General features: G+C 37.6%; 2 protein-coding genes across 5 annotated transcripts; one reads left to right on the top strand and one right to left on the bottom strand.

Moving 5' to 3' along the window:
• Positions 1 to 1,504: 1,504 nt before the first annotated feature.
• On the bottom strand, positions 1,505 to 7,227 carry LOC112292586 (uncharacterized). Of its 4 annotated transcripts, none has more exons than XM_024541226.3 (4): positions 7,095 to 7,227; positions 4,399 to 5,534; positions 4,179 to 4,289; positions 1,505 to 4,082 (listed from the first exon to the last, which is right to left on the bottom strand). In XM_024541226.3, the coding sequence occupies exons 2-4, from the start codon at positions 5,479 to 5,481 to the stop codon at positions 2,424 to 2,426; spliced, it is 2,853 nt and encodes a 950-aa protein (XP_024396994.1). In that variant the 5' UTR covers positions 5,482 to 5,534; positions 7,095 to 7,227; the 3' UTR covers positions 1,505 to 2,423. The 4 variants fall into 4 exon arrangements, with proteins under 4 accessions (XP_024396994.1, XP_024396993.1, XP_024396992.1 ...); XM_024541225.3 differs by having other exon boundaries at positions 4,399 to 5,577; positions 7,095 to 7,212; XM_024541224.3 differs by having other exon boundaries at positions 6,827 to 7,137.
• A 4,480-nt stretch (positions 7,228 to 11,707) lies between these two features.
• LOC112292050 (uncharacterized) lies at positions 11,708 to 14,784 on the top strand. The gene is made up of 2 exons (XM_024540149.3): positions 11,708 to 13,596; positions 13,698 to 14,784. Exon 1 carries the CDS (start codon positions 11,708 to 11,710, stop codon positions 13,592 to 13,594), a length of 1,887 nt encoding a protein of 628 aa, XP_024395917.1. The 3' UTR covers positions 13,595 to 13,596; positions 13,698 to 14,784.
• The last annotated feature ends 5,610 nt before the right edge of the window (positions 14,785 to 20,394 follow it).

The following is a 20,394-nucleotide window of genomic DNA, read 5'->3' as shown; positions in this document are numbered from 1 at the left end:
TGGTTCTTCAACTCTTGTTTTTCCTCTCTCATCCTCCAAGTATGACGAAATCTTGTCAATGAATCTAAAGTCAAAATCTTTGAGTCAAAGGTGCCTCAGCACGGTCGTTCCTTTCGTGGCGAAATTTTAATATGCTTGGCTCAATGACCTAAATTAACACCGAGATAAGTGAACCATGCTGCTACAAAGAAACCCGATTACGGACTAGAAGAATGTTCGTCCAGCTTAGATCATATGCATCACAATCTGGTCTGGACACAGATTGGGTATCATGTAAGCCTATGTCCTCGTGGATTTGCTCAAGGGTAAATTCCAAAACGTCCAAACTTTTCAATTGCCTTAAAGCCTCTATATTGTGCTTCGAGAAGAGATGTACTGTCAACTCGGAGCAAAATGTCTTTCACTTTCCCAGTTGTATGTACTGAAAACGATTCTCTCGATGATCAGTAATAAACTGAATAGGGATCCAGCGTCGACAATCATTGTGGATTTCTTGAGCATCTTGACGTGAGATGTGTGTAAAATCTCTAGAATTGTTGGCAAAGGCAAGGTCTGAAGGTTCAGGAAACTCCGCGTAATCGTTCCTAATTGCTCACATCTCACAGTGTATCTGAGCATATTAAATATATTTATTCCTCTTTGCGATTCAGGAACTTTCGATGGGGGCGGCATGATGCTCATAGAAACTTCCTAGTAAATGGACTCTACTTTCAACATATAGTGCGGATTTTCAATGTGTAACGGAACTTTCAGTTCATCCAGGAAGCACTGAGAATGGGGGAGGAACAACTTTACAGTTGTCGGAGCGGTTGCTTTGTTGAGACAGAGGGGCATGGTAATTTTGTAGTTTGACATATTCGATGTGTGAACAGTGCTTGTGAGGAGTTGAGATTCTGAGGGCTTGAGAAATTAGAGGATGTAGTGTGATGGGAAGTCTGAGCAGAAGGTTGATGGTCGCCCTGTGGATGGAGCGTGAGGGGAACGGATTTGATTCTGTCCACTTGGCTCGGCGATTTAAAGATTGGAGAGATGCAAAAAGAACCGTTGTTGGTTGAGCTAGGATCATACAGCCCCTCGCAGAGACGTCGGTAAATGGATTGAAAAGCCCAGAGCTGTCAAAATTAAGCCGTTCTCACATTCCAGATTTGACTACTGCTTTTCATCTTAAACGTCGGAGGGACTTTGACCAGAAGGTCTGGACTCTTTTATTTATTTTTCCTCACCAAGAAATTTACAAACAAGTTTGTAATGGTGTTGATCCTGACGCGTCTCCAAGAACTTCAGTGACAAAAATTTGAATTTGGTATAATGGGAGACCCGAAATATGATTAACTGTTGGCTAACTAACATCGTCGGAAACTGAGACAAGCTCGATACTGAGAGCACATTACATGGTCTTTTCACAGTAGAATACCTAAGCACTGATAGTCGTTTATACATTGATAAGTCCTGGCACGCGACACACCAAATGTAACACCAAGTCGTATTCAACATGCCGGAAGTGTGTTCAGAACCACTGAAAGTGTTCTCCTTACGCCAAAGATAAAGCAACAAGAAAACCTTGCCATTGTAAGGCGAAAGACAGACTGCAATAGAAAGTCTTAATCTGAGTGTTGTCTGGTAACTGGTTAAGCTTCATGAAGAGAGAAAGCGAGGCCAAGCACCAATATCTGAACAACTACGGCCTCTATTCCGAGAGGCACCACCCCAAGTTTCGAATCGGTGCCGCTCTTCATAACCTTCACAAGGCTTGAGAAGCTCACTCCAGAGCCAGAACCCATAATACACTTCCAGTGCATTTAGAAAACTTTTAATGTTTACATCACAGTAACTAGACTTGAGTGCTCATGCTGTAGTGCATTCTCAAACCACATCATCTCCGCAACCCAAGTTCTATGTACCATAGTTCTTCCCTTAATATCTTCCTACCACGACCAGAAGGAAAATGCTTCTTTCTAGTGATTTACACAATTGCATCGTATAACTTGCAACAGTTATTCTGGTGGCAGCCATTTTCTGAAAAACTAGAGCTGCAGGATTCAGAAGTTGAACATGAGCAAGCAGGGTTCTATTTAGAGTACCAATCGCAACCAAATTGAAGATATCATGTTTGAGCATTCGGGATATCCACATTCGGAGCAAGACGCTTCGGGGATTTGTCACGCGCGTGGAAGCTATGTGATGCTCCATAGGTGCTTGCTTATACGCTCTTTTTTCGAAAGCCAGCGGAGCAAAGTGCAGTCGATTGAAACACATCTACCAGCATAGTTAACGTAGAGATCAAGCTTCAAGTTTAGTTTGCGAGCTGGATCTTACGTCGCGATGGACTGATCGCAACAGCTTCGATTGCTTCTTCATTCCACGCCGTGTATGCATGCATCCAGCACCAATGACATCCTTTTGAAGTAGGCGACACTAATAAGTTAGTGTCGGAGCTTGCCCTTGCTGGCTTTAAGTCGGATCAGGGAAGGGGCAGAGATCACCTGATGAGCTTCTGTGATGGAAGAAAGGGTGTCTGGTGCAGGCGGAGAAAGACTCCTTGAGGGGGAGAGAGGAGTGTCTGAGATGTTCTCGTCCTCCAATGATTTATTTGTAGACCAGGAGGATGGTGAAAGATATACGATGGGCGCATCTTCGGATGTGTCCATAAATTGTTTCCTTGTTCTAGGTTTTACCACCGACAGCTGTCTGCGTACTAACGAGGAGGATACCTGTGCGACTGCTGTAGTAGCAGAGGATTCTCGCGGTGCTTCCTGTGGAGGAGTATAGTCATAGTTCCGTCCTCTTCGGCTAGAACGGGCAACGGAAGCCTGCGGTGCTTCCTCTAGAGGTGATTCACTGTAACTCGATCGTCGACGGTGAGAAACAACGGAGGGCGCCGCAACAGTTTCCTCCGGGGGGATGTAACTCAGCCCCCTTCTGTGATGGAGGCTTACTTTAGTCTTGATCTCTGACACTGTTTCTTCGACCCTTTCTGTCCCTGGCTTCTCAGTTTCTTCTGCCGTGTCAAAGTCACCCGCCCCCTTACTGGCTTTGAGTCGCACTAAACTCGGTTTAGAGGATGGTCTGTGGTTTTCGACTGAAGACAGGGATATTGCCTCTTCCTTCAATTCTGCCTTCACAACCTCTTCTGGTTTCGTGACCTTCTCTGTTTCCTTCTCCGTACCTTCTTCGATCTTATCCTCTGTCTTCAACGGGCTTTCCTTAGTGCCTTTCATGAGACTCAACCCCCCTTGCATTTCTTCCAGCTCCTTCCTGAACTCTAACCATTCAAGGAACTGTTTCTTTACAGTCGTATTGAATTTCGTCAGTGACGGTTCATTCTGAGGCTTGATCTTCGTGCCTGGCTCCGCTAAGCCGAGCAACTCCTCAACTTCCTCCTTGAAGTCGTTCATCTTGGTCTCAAAATTAGGCTTCGCAGCAACCAGTGGCTCTTCGATCTCGCCGCAAAACTGGGCTTTGCGGGTCTCAAAGTAGCGACTGGTGGTATACGTCATGCAAACTTCCCCCTCAATCCTCCACCTCAATTTCCTTCCCTCCCTCTTCTTAGGAAACCGCCACATCATGGTATCAGAAAATTCGCCGCTAGTAAATTGCACCCCACCTTCACTTGTGAACGGAAGCCCATCCAAGGGATTACTAGTCACTCGCCTTCCCCACCTCCACATAGAGTTAGAATCCGCCATGCGAATAGGGTTGAACCTGTCAAATGGAACTCCTTTCAGGGCTTGCAGTGTCCACTGAAAGCTGCCTCCACGATCGTCATCCGGCAATGGAACCTGCTCAAACCTCCATGGCTTGCTCTTCATCAGGATACTTGACACTTGCCCTGCACCGACACTGAAACCGGCTCCGAGACCCGCCTTGCCAGCATTCGTGGCACTAGATCCAAGGGTGAGGCTCTCTCCTTTTCCAACCGTGTACTCGTTGTTCGAGGACGAGTTAGTTAAAGTCACGCTTGAACCTTCGTTAGTAAGAGGCAACACTGACACCCTCACTCGAGTGGGGAAATGGCCCATTGCTTCTTCATCCCAACGAGAATTATCTGCCTTGAATCGTACTTGCTTCACAGCAACTGATACCTACAGCATTGACATCCGAAATGAAGATTTTAAAAAGTTACCAACATTTTGCAATAAGGTAGAGAAGTAGTTGAATTGCGTTCTTGGGTTACCTACCTGTAAAAAGTCTGTATGGGATACGACTGTTGCCAGGAGCTGAATGCTCAATTCAGCTGTCTGTCCATATAGTATCGTCAAGTGCTTGTACCGGTCCCTCGGCTCTTCATCCTGTGATTTCCAAAACGATTTAGAAAACATCAGGAAAAGTGGAGACAAATGTGTGAAGATGACTTGGATCGGGGATATCGAATTCAGCATTACAGAATCCAAATCATACCGTAGCGGCAGACTCAACAGGCATCATCAGCACCGGCACTTCCAGTTTGATTTCCCAGAATCCGTTGGCCCCCTCATATTTACACTTGGGCTTCCCCACGTCTTTCCCAGTCTGTTTACTAACACAGCACTTCCAGAGTGTGTACAGCATGGCGTCGTGATAATTCTTCGTGCTGTACTCTTCCACCAATTGGTACGCGAGCATGTCCATCTTTGCCCGGTTGGCGATAATCATCTTCAATTCCTGGTCCAAGGCAGGGTTGTCGCTGCTTTCGGGGCAGTCGATGAAGAAAGACAGCGTTTCCTTGAGAAAGAGGTTATCCAGCCATCTCCTCTTCAGCAAAATCCTGAAAACGTCGGCGTGACATTGGGAAGCTGCAATTACTGATAATCTCCACAATAAGTACGTCCTGTAGCACGAACGGATTACCTCGTTATGGTGTTCGCCAGAGCCCGACAGTGAACGCAAGTCCCACCCCACTTTGAAACACGGCATCGCAGTAGGGAGCATCATCTTCATCGACCACAGCTTCTGAATCCAATAACTATCTGGCGGGTTCTCTGGATTCTCAACAAAAGGGTAATATTCAGAGCCTTCCTTATCCTTCCAATTGGTAGCCAGCATGTATCCCATCATCGCCGTGCTCGCCGACACCATTGGCCGCAAAAGCTCCTGCACCACTTCGACGTTCCCAGCCTCGGCAGCTTTCACGATCCCAAACGCATTGAATAGGGCCACCAACAAACTTCCGCTGCAGTGCTGGTTCTGAAGCTCTCGAAGAGCGCGCACGCAAATAAGATACCCCTCACGGCATGCCAGCACGAGTGCATGTCCAACAGCTTGCGGCTGTATATCCGAGTCTGTTGAAACAAGCTTCGCTAACTTCCGAGATGGATCGAGAAAGTCTCCATCCAAGACCCTTCGCCATGCTTCCTTTACGTGTATAGCTTGTGCATCTACAAGCGCTATGGTTAACACGTTGTCCAGATTAGGTGCTTCTTTAGATTTGATAGCCCCGCGCTCAGCCAGACGAAGTGCCTCTGCCAGGTTCATCATCCCCAGCCCATTCGAGACGAACCCCATTCTCGTTCCTAATTACGCACAGCTCCCTCGTAGCCAGATTTCAGTACTCACTTCTGAACCGCAAAGGTATGCAGATACATCAGTACTAGTCCGCACCTGGTTTGCAAAAAGTGCGGGAACCGATTACTATTAGTGACTAATAATACAAAATGAATCTCAGCGGTGGTTCTGTCGTGAATAATGATCATCGTCACAACTAGCCGTCGGGCAGCAATTACACGATCCTGAAGACCCAGCCACATAAGGCTAGAGCCCAGCCCAACTTGGGGATCAATACCGGAACGTCTTAGGAAAAAAATATAACAACGATGGTAATAATGATGGATGTTGAACTTATCCTTAGAAATTCAGTTCGAAACTTATGTTGATGAACGTATCTGATTTTAACGAAACACATTCATCGAAGATCTATCTTAACATGTGATGATGTGAGAGCTGGAGAATCGTGCGAACCATCAGAAAATACTCGTATGCCATGATAGTATTTTGCAACCAAGAGAAAAAGCAATTTTTGTTTAATGCTACGCACTAAAAGCATGGAACCTTGTAAGCTTCGTTCAGATCAGATCTGCTCCCAGTTTGCAGTGACACGTTAAAGCCACAACTGAGCTGACCCCTGCCCAGCCTTAGAAGCTAGTGTGGCAGTTGCGCAGAATCCATACTTCGACACGAGCATTAGACCGACAGGAAGACCGACCACCATACCGACAGGAATATCCGAGGTCTGCAACTACTGCGTCCTTCAAAAACAGACTCAAACAAACTCACCGAACCCTGTAAGATCAGAACAGATTATTCACAGCAATGTTCCAGTAATCAATACGTAGAGCCCAAAGAACGGCGCCGATAGGTCCTGTATCAATCCTTCTCGTTCCTGATGGTTGGAATTGCACCAGATATTCACGAAACAGAGACAGAGCATGTGAGAAATCGACTACTATGTTTTCTCGACAAAAATACGCTGGTCATCAGAACCGAGGGTAACGAGACGGGGAATGAACTAATCTTCGTTACGGTACAGCGTGATGCATAATGGCTACACGAGATCTTGCTGATACGGTCTGAGATGGGCAAGACAGCTCTTGCTTCCACCGACCTTGTCAACTGCAGTCAGCAAACTCTTGAAACCGTTTCAACTTTCGGCGCGCAAACCAGCCGGTTGCAATCCGATGGTCCTTGGAAGAATCCTCTTCCCTCTGCACGTCCTAGCTGGCAACGGCACCTGAAATGTATCCAATGCATAGCTCTACTCCTAAAAGGCTCTATCTCACTACAAATGAGAGGAGATTTCGGAACAATCGGTGAGAAAGGAAGTTCAAACATCTAGATGAGCAGCGAGATATACCAAGTAGGTCGTCGACCAGCCAAGTAGCAGGTCAGTCTTCGGATCAGAATCTCAGTTTCGTGCAAAAAACCAAGGAAATCCTCTCGCCCAACGAGCTATACCAATCGTAATCGTACATAGCAAATTAGCCCAAGAGCTGAAACCCAGGATGCAACATATCACATTTCAATGAGCGACAAACCACCAACTGCATGAGCACTGCGCCGCACGGACAGAATCGAGACGGCCGGCGGTGGACACGTTCCAAAGCTAATGGTCTAATGCTCACCACTACACAGACGTTTGTAAGGCCCAAAACTGTGTGAAGTCCCACATGCTGCTGCTGCTCTGGATCAACAGAGAATATGGTAATAACCGCCCCACTGTTCTGTTCATTTTCACAAACAACTCATACGACCAAGCTTTTTGGCATGGATCTAATGGCATCTTGTAGGGGAGGGTGTACTTGCCATCCAGGCTACATTCCATGATTCTATTCATGTGGACAGCATCACAATTTTACTGTTTGTGGCTCAATTTTGTTTTGCTTTTATTGCCAGCTTTTCATTCTTCTTTTCATTGATATAGAACCATCTAGTGGCACTAGGCAAGTTTTTCTTTGCAATAAAACACTGTTGACATTGGTAGGTTTACTTTAACTGCTTTCTTTGACTGTGCAGATAATTCATGTGCCCAAAAACAGCAATAGCTTCTTAGGAATGCTATTAATGCTCTGGAGGCTACTTCTTTCAAAGCAACTGATTCAAAAGATTCTCATGTGATATCACTATTCCGCATGCGGCTTTGGTTTTGAATGGTCTGGACAACTTTAGCCACCACCCCTATTGCACCTCTAGCCTTTTCCTAAGTATGGTTAATGGAAATGTCCAACCTAAAGCCAATTTGATTTTTGAGACACCCAAAAACATATCTGATGGCAAGACTCATACCCACAAGTGGCAGAGAAAAATTAGACATTGAAATGTCATTTTTCTTGAGCAAAAGTTGCAGCTTTCTTGGATGGTACAGCCCCTTCATAAATGCCTGCCTTTACATTGTACCACAAAGATAATTTGTTTATGCCACATGATAGTCCAGAATGTGAATTTTTGGTCATCCTTATTATTTTCTAGATTCACGGCATAGAAAGGACAAATAAAGCAATGTAAAGTAGTGGGTGATATTGGTAATGCTTCTTTTGTTTTATAAATTTTTTAGTTGATTTGGTGAAGTGATATTAATGAGATCCTAAGAGTTGGTTCCATGCATGGATGTGTGAATCGTATTGGGGAATGGATCTCTGTCTGTCTGAGTCACTCCATTCTTTGCACAATGTGTGATCATAGTTGAGATAATGTTTTTTGTGAGCATTCCATGGATATGAATTATGTGTAGGACAGTTTTTACCAAAATAGATGCTCTTCATAGAACTTTTAATAACAGTTGGTACTTGGTGGGAAATGCACAATAGTCCTGTGTGTGTATGAAAAACTTTTACTTATGTTTATATTTAAATGATAATTTACAATGAACATTGTCATCCTATCTTTCAAATGACTTTTTTTTTTTTTTGTAATGATGTGTATTTGCTTAACCTGGCTTAAATGCAACATTTTATTTCTGTTCTGAATTGTAAAATGATTAAATTTTATATTATAATCAAATAATATTTTGTAATGTTACTATCTTACTGTTATGATTATTATTTTTATTATTCACAGTGATTGTATGGCTTTCTTGTGTCACCTTGTAATCATCTTTGGTTTAATGGTGGCAAAACAAAGGTAGTTGATACAAGCTAGTTTCTAAACTCAAACTTACAAATAATAATAATGATGATGATGATAGTAATAATAAAATAATTGTGTAAATGTGATTCCTTAATTGGTTTGCAACATGTCAAAGTAACTCATAACAGATCTTAAATATAAACCATATGCCTTTGCAATTCCTAAAGCATGCTTCAATTAGCTTTTAACAGTAAAAATAAATAAAAAATTCATATGCTTCTTATAAAGAATTTTCTGAAGCTTTTAGAAATCTTTTCTTGTTTTCTTTTTCCATACTATGGATTACGTATTAGTATCACTAATAATATATATATATATATATATATATGTATATATTAAAATCAAATAGTTTCTAATAATTTACTTTTGTAATTTTTTTTATTTAATTTTTTATTTTGGGTTAAATTTGCCAATCCCATCTCAATTTCATCGTATTGCAACATTCTTAGAAAAAAATTAATAGAACGTTTAGCTGAAATAAATAAGAGCTTTCATGATTTGCTTTCTCTTTTTCTTTTTTAATATTGTTCTCTGATTTTTTAATATTCAAATAATCGATACCATTTATGCAAGTATCTATTTATATTCATTTTACAATGTTGACTTTAACAAAGTTGAGCTTTTGAATTGGTAAGTTGCATAGTGCATGTATGCATCAATATGTATATATATATATATATATATATATACACATATATGGAGGGTTCTTGTAAAAATGTTCATGAAATTGAGTGGCACATGGAAAACATAAATGAAATAATAGTCAGATATGACCTCATGATTTGGTCCAAACACAGAAAACACCTCCAGAGACTTCATCAACGAAAATAAGTTTTAAAATAAAAAAAAATGGTAGCAGTATTAGATTTTCGTTCCGGGAGGGTAGCAACAATGCATGTACATAATAGTAGTTTGTGAAGAATAATCTGACCAGGAAAATGCGGAGTCTTGAATTTCTTGATGGTTGATTTTTTGACACCAATTCGGAGGAAGACAAGAGAAATAGCTGTGGTTCAAATATATTTCAGATATTAATAGAAACCAGATTTCAAAATGTGACTGTATGAATATACAAGAGCGACCAGATCCCTAAGCAAATTGATGCTAATTAAAGCTTTTTTGAATCCCGTAGCAAGACCAAGTGTACTCTGTAGTGGCAGATATTGAAAAGTCCAAGTGCAAGAATTAAATTTGTTTTACTAATTCTGGGGCACAATCGACAACGAATGTTTGAGCCCCATCCCAAGCTATAATTCAACACAGAACCCATATGACCATAAATAGAAAATACACTCCAACCTTCTTCTTAATTTTATTTTTTCAATTCACCGTGTCTATCTACATACAAAGGAACTCGCATGAGCTCTTGCGAACTGGCGCGTGTTTAATGCACAGTTGTAATTTGTTTTAACTTCATAATACGACCTCAGAGAATCTGAACTCGAGATTCAACGATAAACACAGAGTATAATATACGACAAAACAGTATTCCCCACACGTGCAGATTCGTACGTATTCATTCACAAATACCATTGACGAGGATGGTTTTACTTACCACATTCCATCACTTTTCCAGTGGATGTGATCACAATAAAAGCCCACATCAAACTGTCTTAGTGAGTAAGTGCGGCTTAAAATTCTGCCCTAGATTTGTGCACGGTGCTCAAGACATTCTGCTCAGAATGCTCCTCCAATCACCTTGAGCTCCTTCAGCAATCCAAAGAAACAAAGCAGAAAAAACGAAAAGCGCCATTCTTGATAAATACTAATACTACCAAACAACGATGAGCTCCATGGCAATGGGTTGAGAAGGCACTGGCCAGGCATGGCAGTGAAGAACGTGGCGTCGAGGCAGGAGAGGTGAGCCGAGCTTGTGCTGTGAGCAGACCTGCAGCTGTGTGTGTGTGTGTGTGAGCGTGTGAGAATGGTCCTCGCCGCTCTGCGTCCAGGACAATCACAGAAACCAAGCAAGGTTTTGTGAGCTGAGCTGGACGGGACAACCCACAAACATAGCTTGTAGAGGGTGGAGTCAATGGGGAGAGCAGACGGCGGTGACTCGTTTGAGCACTCACGAACTTTAACTTATGAATTAGTCTTGCTGCGCTGGTACCAACGCACCAACTGCCCATCATTATGCGCGCAAGTACCCTACTCTTCTCGCGCGCTCCCGCTCCCACGCGTCACTTACTCAGCTGGTAGTGCAATTACTTGGAAAGGAAAAAGGAAAAAAACAAACAAACAAACAGCTTGGGTATATCATTGTTCAACTTCTTCTTCCTCACTCATTTCAACTTCATGGTTGGAATGTTTCTATGCTATGCGTCTTGTGCATGCTCTCCATTGTTGTGCTATTCTTGTGTTGTATTCCTGGCGCCGTCACGGATTGGGGATATTCTCATACTTGCGGCAGCTTTGAGCTGCTTGGTTCATTGTTAGTTCTGCGTCACAACGGTCATCTCGCGGGGGGGCAGTAATTTTGGTGCAGTCTCCATGCTGGATTGGCGCATGTCGTATCGAGTCTGCTGCTGTGTGACTGGGTTGTGGTTGAACATATTCTTTTGGGTTGGCGAGTGAACCGCCTACAGCACGCGTCCTGTCAGCCGCCGCTGCAGCTGATGGGCATCGGTCTGAGAGAGGTCGTGGAGCAGATCCGATGTGCTTGATTTACAGAGCAGATTTGAGAAATGGGAATCTGGCAGCTTTTTGCTCAGCTGTTTCATTCTATGTCCTGTGTTGCCTGAAGCTCTGCGTGTGGCAACTGCAGCGGCGTGCGGCGTGCATCGCACATAGTACATGTCGCTTGAAAGCAATGGTCTTGGACGTGCACGGTTGCAGGGTTGAGAGCTCCCACCAATTTATGCATTCGCCTGACAACTTACATGAGCTGTAGTTGTTTGAAAAATGGTCGATACATACATACATGTGCTCGATCCGATTGCGACTTTGCCGAACGCTAGCTTCAGTGACATGAGCGAGTATTAGAGCACTCTTGTTAGACGCCAAGAGAGCTGGGCGATGATGAAACTGTAGAGGACAATGGCGGACCTACAGTCAATGTTGTTAAGAACTAGCTATCCTTGATCCTCTTCCCATATTTTAGTACCTGTAGTGTATGCACCAACGCGGTATCAGTTTCGATTCATCGCCATTAAGCAGTGCTGGCAATTTGCTTTGGCAATCTCGGTTACGGACATTGGCCAGCTTGTCAACTACTCATCGTTGTGATGCGAGTCTCATGAAGCCCGTGGGAGAGGATCCCTCCTGTGGAATTCTCTGTGCTGAACATCGACAATCCTCAAAACGCAGCCAGAAGCAATCCGACAGGAATGAAACAAGCACGAAGTTCTCGCGGTGGTTGCGTGTCATCGGTCGACTTTGGAGAAAGAATGAAGTGCGGCAGGATTGCACCTTTCAAGATAAGGACGAGCCGTCCTCACTCAGGATCGTAGAGCAAATCAAGCCGACCCCGAGGAAGGCGGTCGAGCCCAGCTGCGACATCCGACGGAAGCGTAGCCGATATGCTGTGCGATATGCGGCACAGGTGCCTTCCGAAGAGGCCCGGGTATCACAAGAGCTAGCACGAGTAGCTGACACAGCCAGCAAGCGGAATCCATGCAAGGATTTGTCAGGTATTGGAAAGTCTCATTGGGATGGCGAGCACAACGATTCCTCCATTGGCCATGGCGAGCTCGTTAAGCCAGGCTTGGTGCCCATGCCGGGTTTCTGCACCTCAAATGTAGACCATGGCGAGGGTCTAGGCCACCATCTCGACCCAGTCCCATCGTTACATTTTATTGAAAACCTACAGGATACGAAGAAGCGTTTGTTTCTGTCAGAGCAGGTGGATTGCGACGACCTTGCACAAGAGGTCAGGATAATTCGAGAGTGTGAGAATGTCGTTGCAGAGCTTTGCGCAAAGAAAGGGAAGGAGCAAGGGGTGGTTGCTGCGGAGGCAAGGTTGCTGGCGGAGGATCACCCTGTCGCACGGGCGACACTGGCTACTCTTGGAGCCATCTTCCCGCTAGTCGCAATGCTGGACTCCAGCTCCATGTTCTGTGCGCATTCAGCTCTTCTGGCACTTCTCAGCCTAGCCGCTGGCAACGACCTCAACAAAGCTGCCATCGTCGACGCAGGCTCGGTCCCCAAGATGGTGACCTACCTCCAAAACCCTAAACCATCAATCCAGGAAGCGGTCATCGCGGGCTTCCTGAGCTTATCTGCTCTCGACCGCAACAAGCCCCTTATCGGCGCCTCGGGGGCTGTCCCCCGACTTGTCCATGTGCTCAAATGCGGCTCCACTAACCGCATTCGCACCGACGCGCTGCGAACGCTTTACAACCTCTCTCTTGCGCAATGCAACATCAAAGTTCTCGTTGAGGGGGGCAACCTTCGAGTCATACTCGAATTGGTGAAGAATCCTCCGAACGCCGAGAAAGCTCTGGCAGTGCTGGGCAATGTAGTCGGTGTTGCAGTCGGTCGCAAAGCATCTATGGAACTCCCAGACGCAATTGAGACTCTGGTTGAGATTCTCGGCTGGGGCGAATACCCCAAGTGCCAGGACCGAGCCGCGTATGTTCTCATGGTTGCCGCACATCACAGCTACGCTCATCGACAAGCTATGGTGCGAAAGCGAGCCGTCCCTGCCCTTCTGGAAGTGTCGCTCCTCGGCAGCGCGTTAGCGCAGAAGCGAGCTGTGAGTATTCTGGAGTGTTTGCGGGAGGATCGAGCACAAGGGCGCCCGGTGTCAGCGCCCATGGGACTGCCCCCGAGAGGCACCCAACAACAGCGGCTGTACATGATGCGCACAGACAGCTTACACAACATCGGTGAGGGAGATATCAACATTGTGAACCGTATGGCGCAGCAGAGCCTGGAGCAAAACTTGCTGAAAATTGTGCGCCGGGCTAAAATTCCTGTAGCTGCGGATTTAATGAAAGCAGACAGGATGAGATCGCTTTCGCTCCCGGGACTCTCAAGCCTGAAAAGTCTCCCGTTATGAATGTATGTTGCGTTTCTTCCCTCCGATCTCGCATTTTGCATTACACCCATGTCAAACTTAAGCAACTGGACATGATTCTCAACAATTGGATTTTGTTCGCAAGTTTTTATCTGGTTGTTGGAGCGCATAGATAATACAGGCAACAGCTCTGACAACGGCTTCACAATCTAAGGGGTACGTTTGCACTGTTGGTGTTCTGAGTAGCACACTTTTTTTTGTTTTTTGTTTTTGTTTTTTGTTTTTTGTTTTGTTTTTGTTTTTTTTTGCGACTAAAAACACCAATCAAGAGAATTGTTAAGTCCAGTCCGTTTGCATTGCCTCAACTGCGTTCCGGAGGGTATACATGGAGAACGCGCCTGGATCTAATGCATGAAAATGAAAATCTGTATCGATGAGTAGGATTACTCAATCACAATCTTGAGGACTTAACCCAAATTCTGCATATCATTCTGTATACTCTTTAACTCTGGAAATTGGCAATCTTACTCACATTGCAGTGGCTTGAAGTCCAGCGCTATGCTGATCCTGTATGGAATTATGCCCCAAATTGAGAATATCTTTGTTCTGTGAACACCATCCCAAGGTGCATGAGAAAATGTCAGTCTCATTTGCGTTGCTGAACTTCTGCACTGTGTAATGCCAGAATCGTAACGTGGTTGTTGAGCTTGGTGTGCAAGTGTACAGGTGATTAACATCGTCGATTTCTTACGAGTTTGATGCACCAGCGCTGTGATGGAGCTAACGATTATAGCCTATTGTGTGTATATGTGTTTATATCAATTTGTCTAAATCTTGCACAGCTTCCAGAGGATGCCTTCCAGTTAGTTACCACGGTGGGGCTGAGCTTGCCAGACTCAATGCACTGGTTGCATGCCAAAGGGTCTTCATTTCCAAGCAATAGAATGGTTAAATAATTTCAATAACTCAATAATTGCGACATTGCCACCACGTCGACACCCAGTCTTGTGACTTACCAGCCTCGTGTGAATAATGAATTATTCAAAACTATTATTGCTTAAAATCTGGACTTTTGGGTAGGCAGAAGATACCAAAATAACACAGTTTGTTTCATGTTGACTGTTTGGTAGCCGGTACTTGGAAATGGACGAGTAATTTAATTTCCAAATATGGTGTGTGGGAGAATGTGTTTGCTAAATTATCTGAAACATGATATATTAAATGTTACAACATGAGGTTGTTGGTGTTGTGTTTCAACTTTGGCTATATGGTAATATGATGGACTATTGAGGATAGTGGTTCTGGTTTCATTAACCATTGTTTTCATCTTCGTTTTATATTGGTTTTGGACAGAGGGTTTATCAAGCCATTGTTTGGTTGTTGAAACTTGTTATTTTTTCCTAAGTAAAGTATTATATTTTGATATTATTACTTTTTTTACCAAAATGAAAATGAAGGGTTTCAAAGAAAAAGTAGATATGGAGTGATTGAAATGACACATGCAATAGTTAATTTGTTTACAGTATTAAGTTTAATAAGAATTTGTCAGCATTCAATATGTACATATATATGTGCCATCAAAAATGATTTTTTGATAAGGAATTGTTTGTTCAATTTTCTTTAATTTTCTTGGTTTCAATAGATTGAAATAGATTGAAACTATATACCAGGAAAAAATTCACTCAAAAATTCCACATACTCTGTGATAACAAATGTTTATCAAGATGTATTACATAGTCATAAAGATACAAACTAAAATACATACAAGTTATATATATATATATATATATATATATATATAAAGTTTAATTATATTTATAATATAATTATAGATGGAATATCTTTTTATTGTGTGTTTCTGAAACATAGTTTTGATAGATTGTAGCATTTTTTATTTAAATAAAAATAAAAAGTTCATAATATGTTTCATCTATGTTTTGTTTTGCTTGTTCTTTTTATACATACATATATTTGTATATATTTGTTTGTATATTTACATATATTTATAAATTTATATTGTATTATATGTTTTGCAACGAGTAGTTTCCTTTTCTAAGAAGGAAACTCAGTTTTTAAAAAGGAAACTACTAGGTGCACATTTCTTTTTTATTGCATGGAAACCCCTTGTGCCACACCCTCACGTACACACAGTTAAACTCTTATTTACACTAAAAAGTTTATGATAAATTTACAGTAAAAGATTTCTTGAATAAAATGAATAAGCTTTTTAAAGAAAATGAAAGAATTACAATGAATATACTATGGTTTTTTTAAGAAAAAAGAAGCCATAAGCTATTGCACACAGATGTTTTATTGTAAATTTACTCCAAAACTTTTTGGTGTAAATAAGAGTTTAATTGTACATATGTTGTGGCTCAAGGAGATGTCCATGTAAAAAAGGGAGGTGTCCACCTAGCAATTCTCTTAAAACATTATTTCATAGCTGAAAATATTTTCCATAAAAGTAATTTTATGTGTGATTTTTAGTAATAATTATATTGGATTATTTAATAGAAGTAGTAATAAAAAAATGACACTATCCTGTCTCATAAAAATTTATCTTAAATGTTTTTATTTATTTATTGCATTTTCTTCTTTATCATATCACCCTTCTCAATACGATTTTTTAATATAATTTTTATGACTCATTTGTAAATTTTGTAAATCCTGATAATTGTCTTTATACACCAATATATTGTGTATAATTCTTTTTGGGTTTCAAAATCAATTGAGCTGATATCTAATTCAAACTTAAAAGTGATTTTTTATTATTATTTTATTATTTTATATTAATTTACTAAGTTTTGTTACAACTATTATTAATAATAAATAGGTAGGAGCTTACCTGCCAAAAATGACCTAATAAGAATAAAACATCTTAAAAAGAACAAAACAAAATAGATCTTGTAAACCTCCAAGATAAAAACAAATTGACATCTACTTTGATAAAAAATTAATATTCAGATGATATGACACTAAAGACTTGATTTTTCAATGCAAAATAATAACATTCCAGATATTATTAAATTTAATATTATTATAATATGATTATTCGTAATAGTAGTAAAATAATTTAAAAAATTAAAATTGTAATAAAACATTTTTCACTAAAGTGATGGGATTTTTTTGAAATAGTAAACAATTTATACAAGTTAACACTACAATGATATATATATATAAAATTAGATGCATTAAATTTGTATAAAGATATCAAAAACCTTAGTTTGTTTTTTTAAAGTACTAAAATTCTATCAAATATAATTATTTTATATTTTTTTACATAATTTAAATAAAAAATAATAAAAAAGTTAGTTTTTTTTAATCAACGTTAAAAATATTTTTATAATAGATCAAGAGCTAATTAACTGTTATTTAAACCTAATAATTTGTATTCTTACTTTTATAAAAATAATTTATTTTAAAATTTATTCTATAATATACACACACACATATACATGTTTTGATATATATATATATATATATATATATACATCTAAACATATTAAAAATAATGAAAATAATGTAAAATTAATTACATTTTTTATATTACTTTATTTAATAATTAATTAAAAAAATAAAACTTTCTTACAAATTGTTTTAAGTAAATTTCATAAATAGTAGTATCAATTTGATCTATTAAATTTTATTTAAATAAATTTTTTTATTAATATTTGTAACAGCTTTTTATTTTCTATTTATTTTGTTTTTATAATAATAACACTATAAAAAATTTAACATCATGTTTTTGTAAAAATAAATATATGTAAAATATAATAGGGTGAATTATGTCTTTGTATAACTATTTATTTCAAATTTATTCCAGATAAAAATCATTAAACTAATAAATGGTTTAATTGTCTAGAATAAATTGGTGATTGTGTATAACTAATCAAATATAGAATAAAAAATTATTTATATATATATATATATATATATATATATATATATATAAATTTAAATTTATTTTACTTATTAATGTTTCTAACTTTGTTATATATTGATTAATTTTTTTAAAAAATAAATAGATTAAGAAATAGGTAAATTAATTTTTATAATTTAAATTATAATTTAAATTTGATAAGTAATTTAGTTTATATATATATATATATATATATATTCATAGATATAAATAAATAAATAAATAAATATTTATATTATAATTGACCAGTATTTGTGAATTATCAGCATATAAGCTTATAATTAATAGATTATATTAGATAAAGTTTTATATTAATCCTTATTTAAATACATCTTTTTAAAATAAAATTAAATATTATATGTATTATACATAGGGGAATGATAAAGCAATCCAAATTTTTACTAAAGCAATCCAAATTTTTACTAAAGCAATCCACTCTTTGTTAAGCATGATTGCACTTTTGGAGCCCCCATCCCTATTCTTTGCCGTTCTCCATTCCCAACCGTTGCTAGGAATGGAGGTGGGATTGGGAAGAAGGCATGTTGATTGATTTAGTAAAAATTTAGGTCACTTTATCATTTTCCTCTCTCTTTCTCTTTATATATATATATATATATATATATATGTGTGTGTGTGTGTATAATAATAAATAATAATTTACTATTCAAAAAAATAATTTATAGTCATATTTTTGTAATTTTTTCAATTATTTATAATTTTATAAATAAATAATCTCATATTTTTTATGTTTATAAAAGATTATTATGGTATATAAGAGCTTAGTTTTATAAAAATAATCTATATTTTATTTATACGTATTATTATATTAAACAAAAAATATTATATCATAATCATTAGAATTTCTTATCTATGAATATGTTAATATCATTTTTATTGTTCCAATGTGATTATATAATGATCATGCAAGAGTATATTGTACAAAGCACATCATTTATTTTTTTATAGTACTACATGCATATATTTCTTTGTATTCTATAGTTGTACAATGACAAGTTTTATCAAATTTGTAAATAGATATAAATATCAAAGACTGTATTTTTGTTTGAGTAATTTATGATTTTTTTTGCAAAAAAGTTAGAATTTTAATCATTAAAAATGAATTATCTTTAAAATGATTTCATTATTTATTAAAAATAATAGACATTTTTTTATTTATAATTTCTGATAAATAAGATTTGGCTATCAATTCTAGAACTTAAATTAAAATATACTTTGTTTTACCATATAATTACAAGAAATTATGATAATTATTTTTTCAATAATAATTCTTATAACACTATGTAAGTCTTTAAGACAACATAAATTATAGGTCATTGACTATGAAAATTATTAAAAAAAGAAAATCTAAAATTTATGATTTTTTTAACAAGAACAAAAGTTTCATTAAATAACTAACACTACTTGTATTATATTATTTTGTAGAGAAACTAACATACAATTCTTTAAAGAATAGTATAATATTCTTTGCAACAATCTTAAGTAATCATATAATATATACATAAAATCTATTAATTTTTGATTACTAAACCAATCTATTACTATTCAAAACCAAATGTAATTTAATTCTATTCAATTTTATTGCTCTTATTAATTAACTTAAGTATTAATATTATACATAAGTAATATTAGTTAATATAATCAAAAAAATCCAATAAAACTATAAAAATATATTATATGTATTTATAAATTTTTAATAAATAAAAACCAATAAAATATAATGTTAATATTATATATATATATATATATATATATATATACCTTATTTACTCTTTTTTGTGCAAACCACACCAACCTGTACTGAATTGGATCAACTTTATTGGAATTATATAAGAGGTACCTTCATTGGGTTGAGTGCAACTTCTTCTCTCTTTCTTTTTGTCGCTTAGATATTGATCTCTATTTAGATGAGGTATTTTTGTTTTAGAAAATCTAATCAAAGAAAGAATTGCAATATTTTTTAGTAATTATTTTCTTTAGAATCTTGATAAGTTTCTTTCTATGTCTTTGTGCATTATTTTGTGAAATATATTCAATATAATAATTATAAATTTAAAACAAAATTACTATAAATAAACTTTGATAAAATATTTCAGTTATTAATTTTTTTTGTTGATCTTACTGTTGCTTTTGTAAGGTAGTAACATTAATTTAATTAAAATAATATTAGGTTATTTATTTATTTTTTTAATTGATTTTTTTATTACTAAGATAACTCTAATTGCTGATGTAATAGTAAATAATATTTGAACTAAAGATTTTAGAGACATAGGAGATATAATTCAAGATAAGTTTTATTGCATGTAAGTAAAGAAAGTTATTTTTATTCACATTTTTTTTATTATGTTTTCTATCACTCTATATTTTGTTATAAAATAGTATTTAAAATAAAAATAAACAATAGAATTCATATAAAAAATTAAAAATAATATAAAAAATTATTAACTAATTTAATTAACTATGAATTAAATCCAGATTAATAAGGTGCAAATAATAGGGAAATCTGAACCAATAAGATTGATTTGAATAAATTATATAAGTTAATTTGAATAAAAAGAAATGTTTGACCATATTTAGTTGCAACCAAAAATCTTATATTTTCCTAAAGAAAACTCTCTCTCTATGACACCAAAGCTTTTACATGTTTTTATAAACAAAGACTATGCTAAAAAATAAGAAATAACTTTAATTAAGAAAAATAATTCCATGCATGTAGAAGTCATAGATGGTTATTTGTTTTCCTTTAGAGATGTTACCTATAAAACTATTCTTTTAGATGTAGCAACTAAAGATCATAATAAATTAGTAATTTTTTAATATGATTAAATTTCCATTCAATCCAATTATTTTAGAATTATCATGGCTACAAAAATATAACCTTCAAATAGAAGTTGTTGTAATCTTA

This window comes from Physcomitrium patens, chromosome 15 (genome assembly GCF_059467195.1).
Source record: "Physcomitrium patens ecotype Gransden chromosome 15, ASM5946719v1, whole genome shotgun sequence".
Taxonomy (NCBI): Eukaryota; Viridiplantae; Streptophyta; class Bryopsida; order Funariales; family Funariaceae; genus Physcomitrium; species Physcomitrium patens.
This window is presented reverse-complemented; position numbering and strand designations above follow the sequence as displayed.

Excerpts from the sequence above, each read along its gene's own strand:
- LOC112292586 (XM_024541226.3), bottom strand. The coding sequence starts at position 5,481 with ATGGGGTTCGTCTCGAATGGGCTGGGGATGATGAACCTGGCAGAGGCA. Across the intron at positions 4,290-4,398 it reads CTGTTGAGTCTGCCGCTACG|GATGAAGAGCCGAGGGACCG; the intron begins GTATGATTTGGA and ends TGGAAATCACAG. Across the intron at positions 4,083-4,178 it reads CCCATACAGACTTTTTACAG|GTATCAGTTGCTGTGAAGCA; the intron begins GTAGGTAACCCA and ends TCAATGCTGTAG.
- LOC112292050 (XM_024540149.3), top strand. The coding sequence starts at position 11,708 with ATGCACCAACGCGGTATCAGTTTCGATTCATCGCCATTAAGCAGTGCT.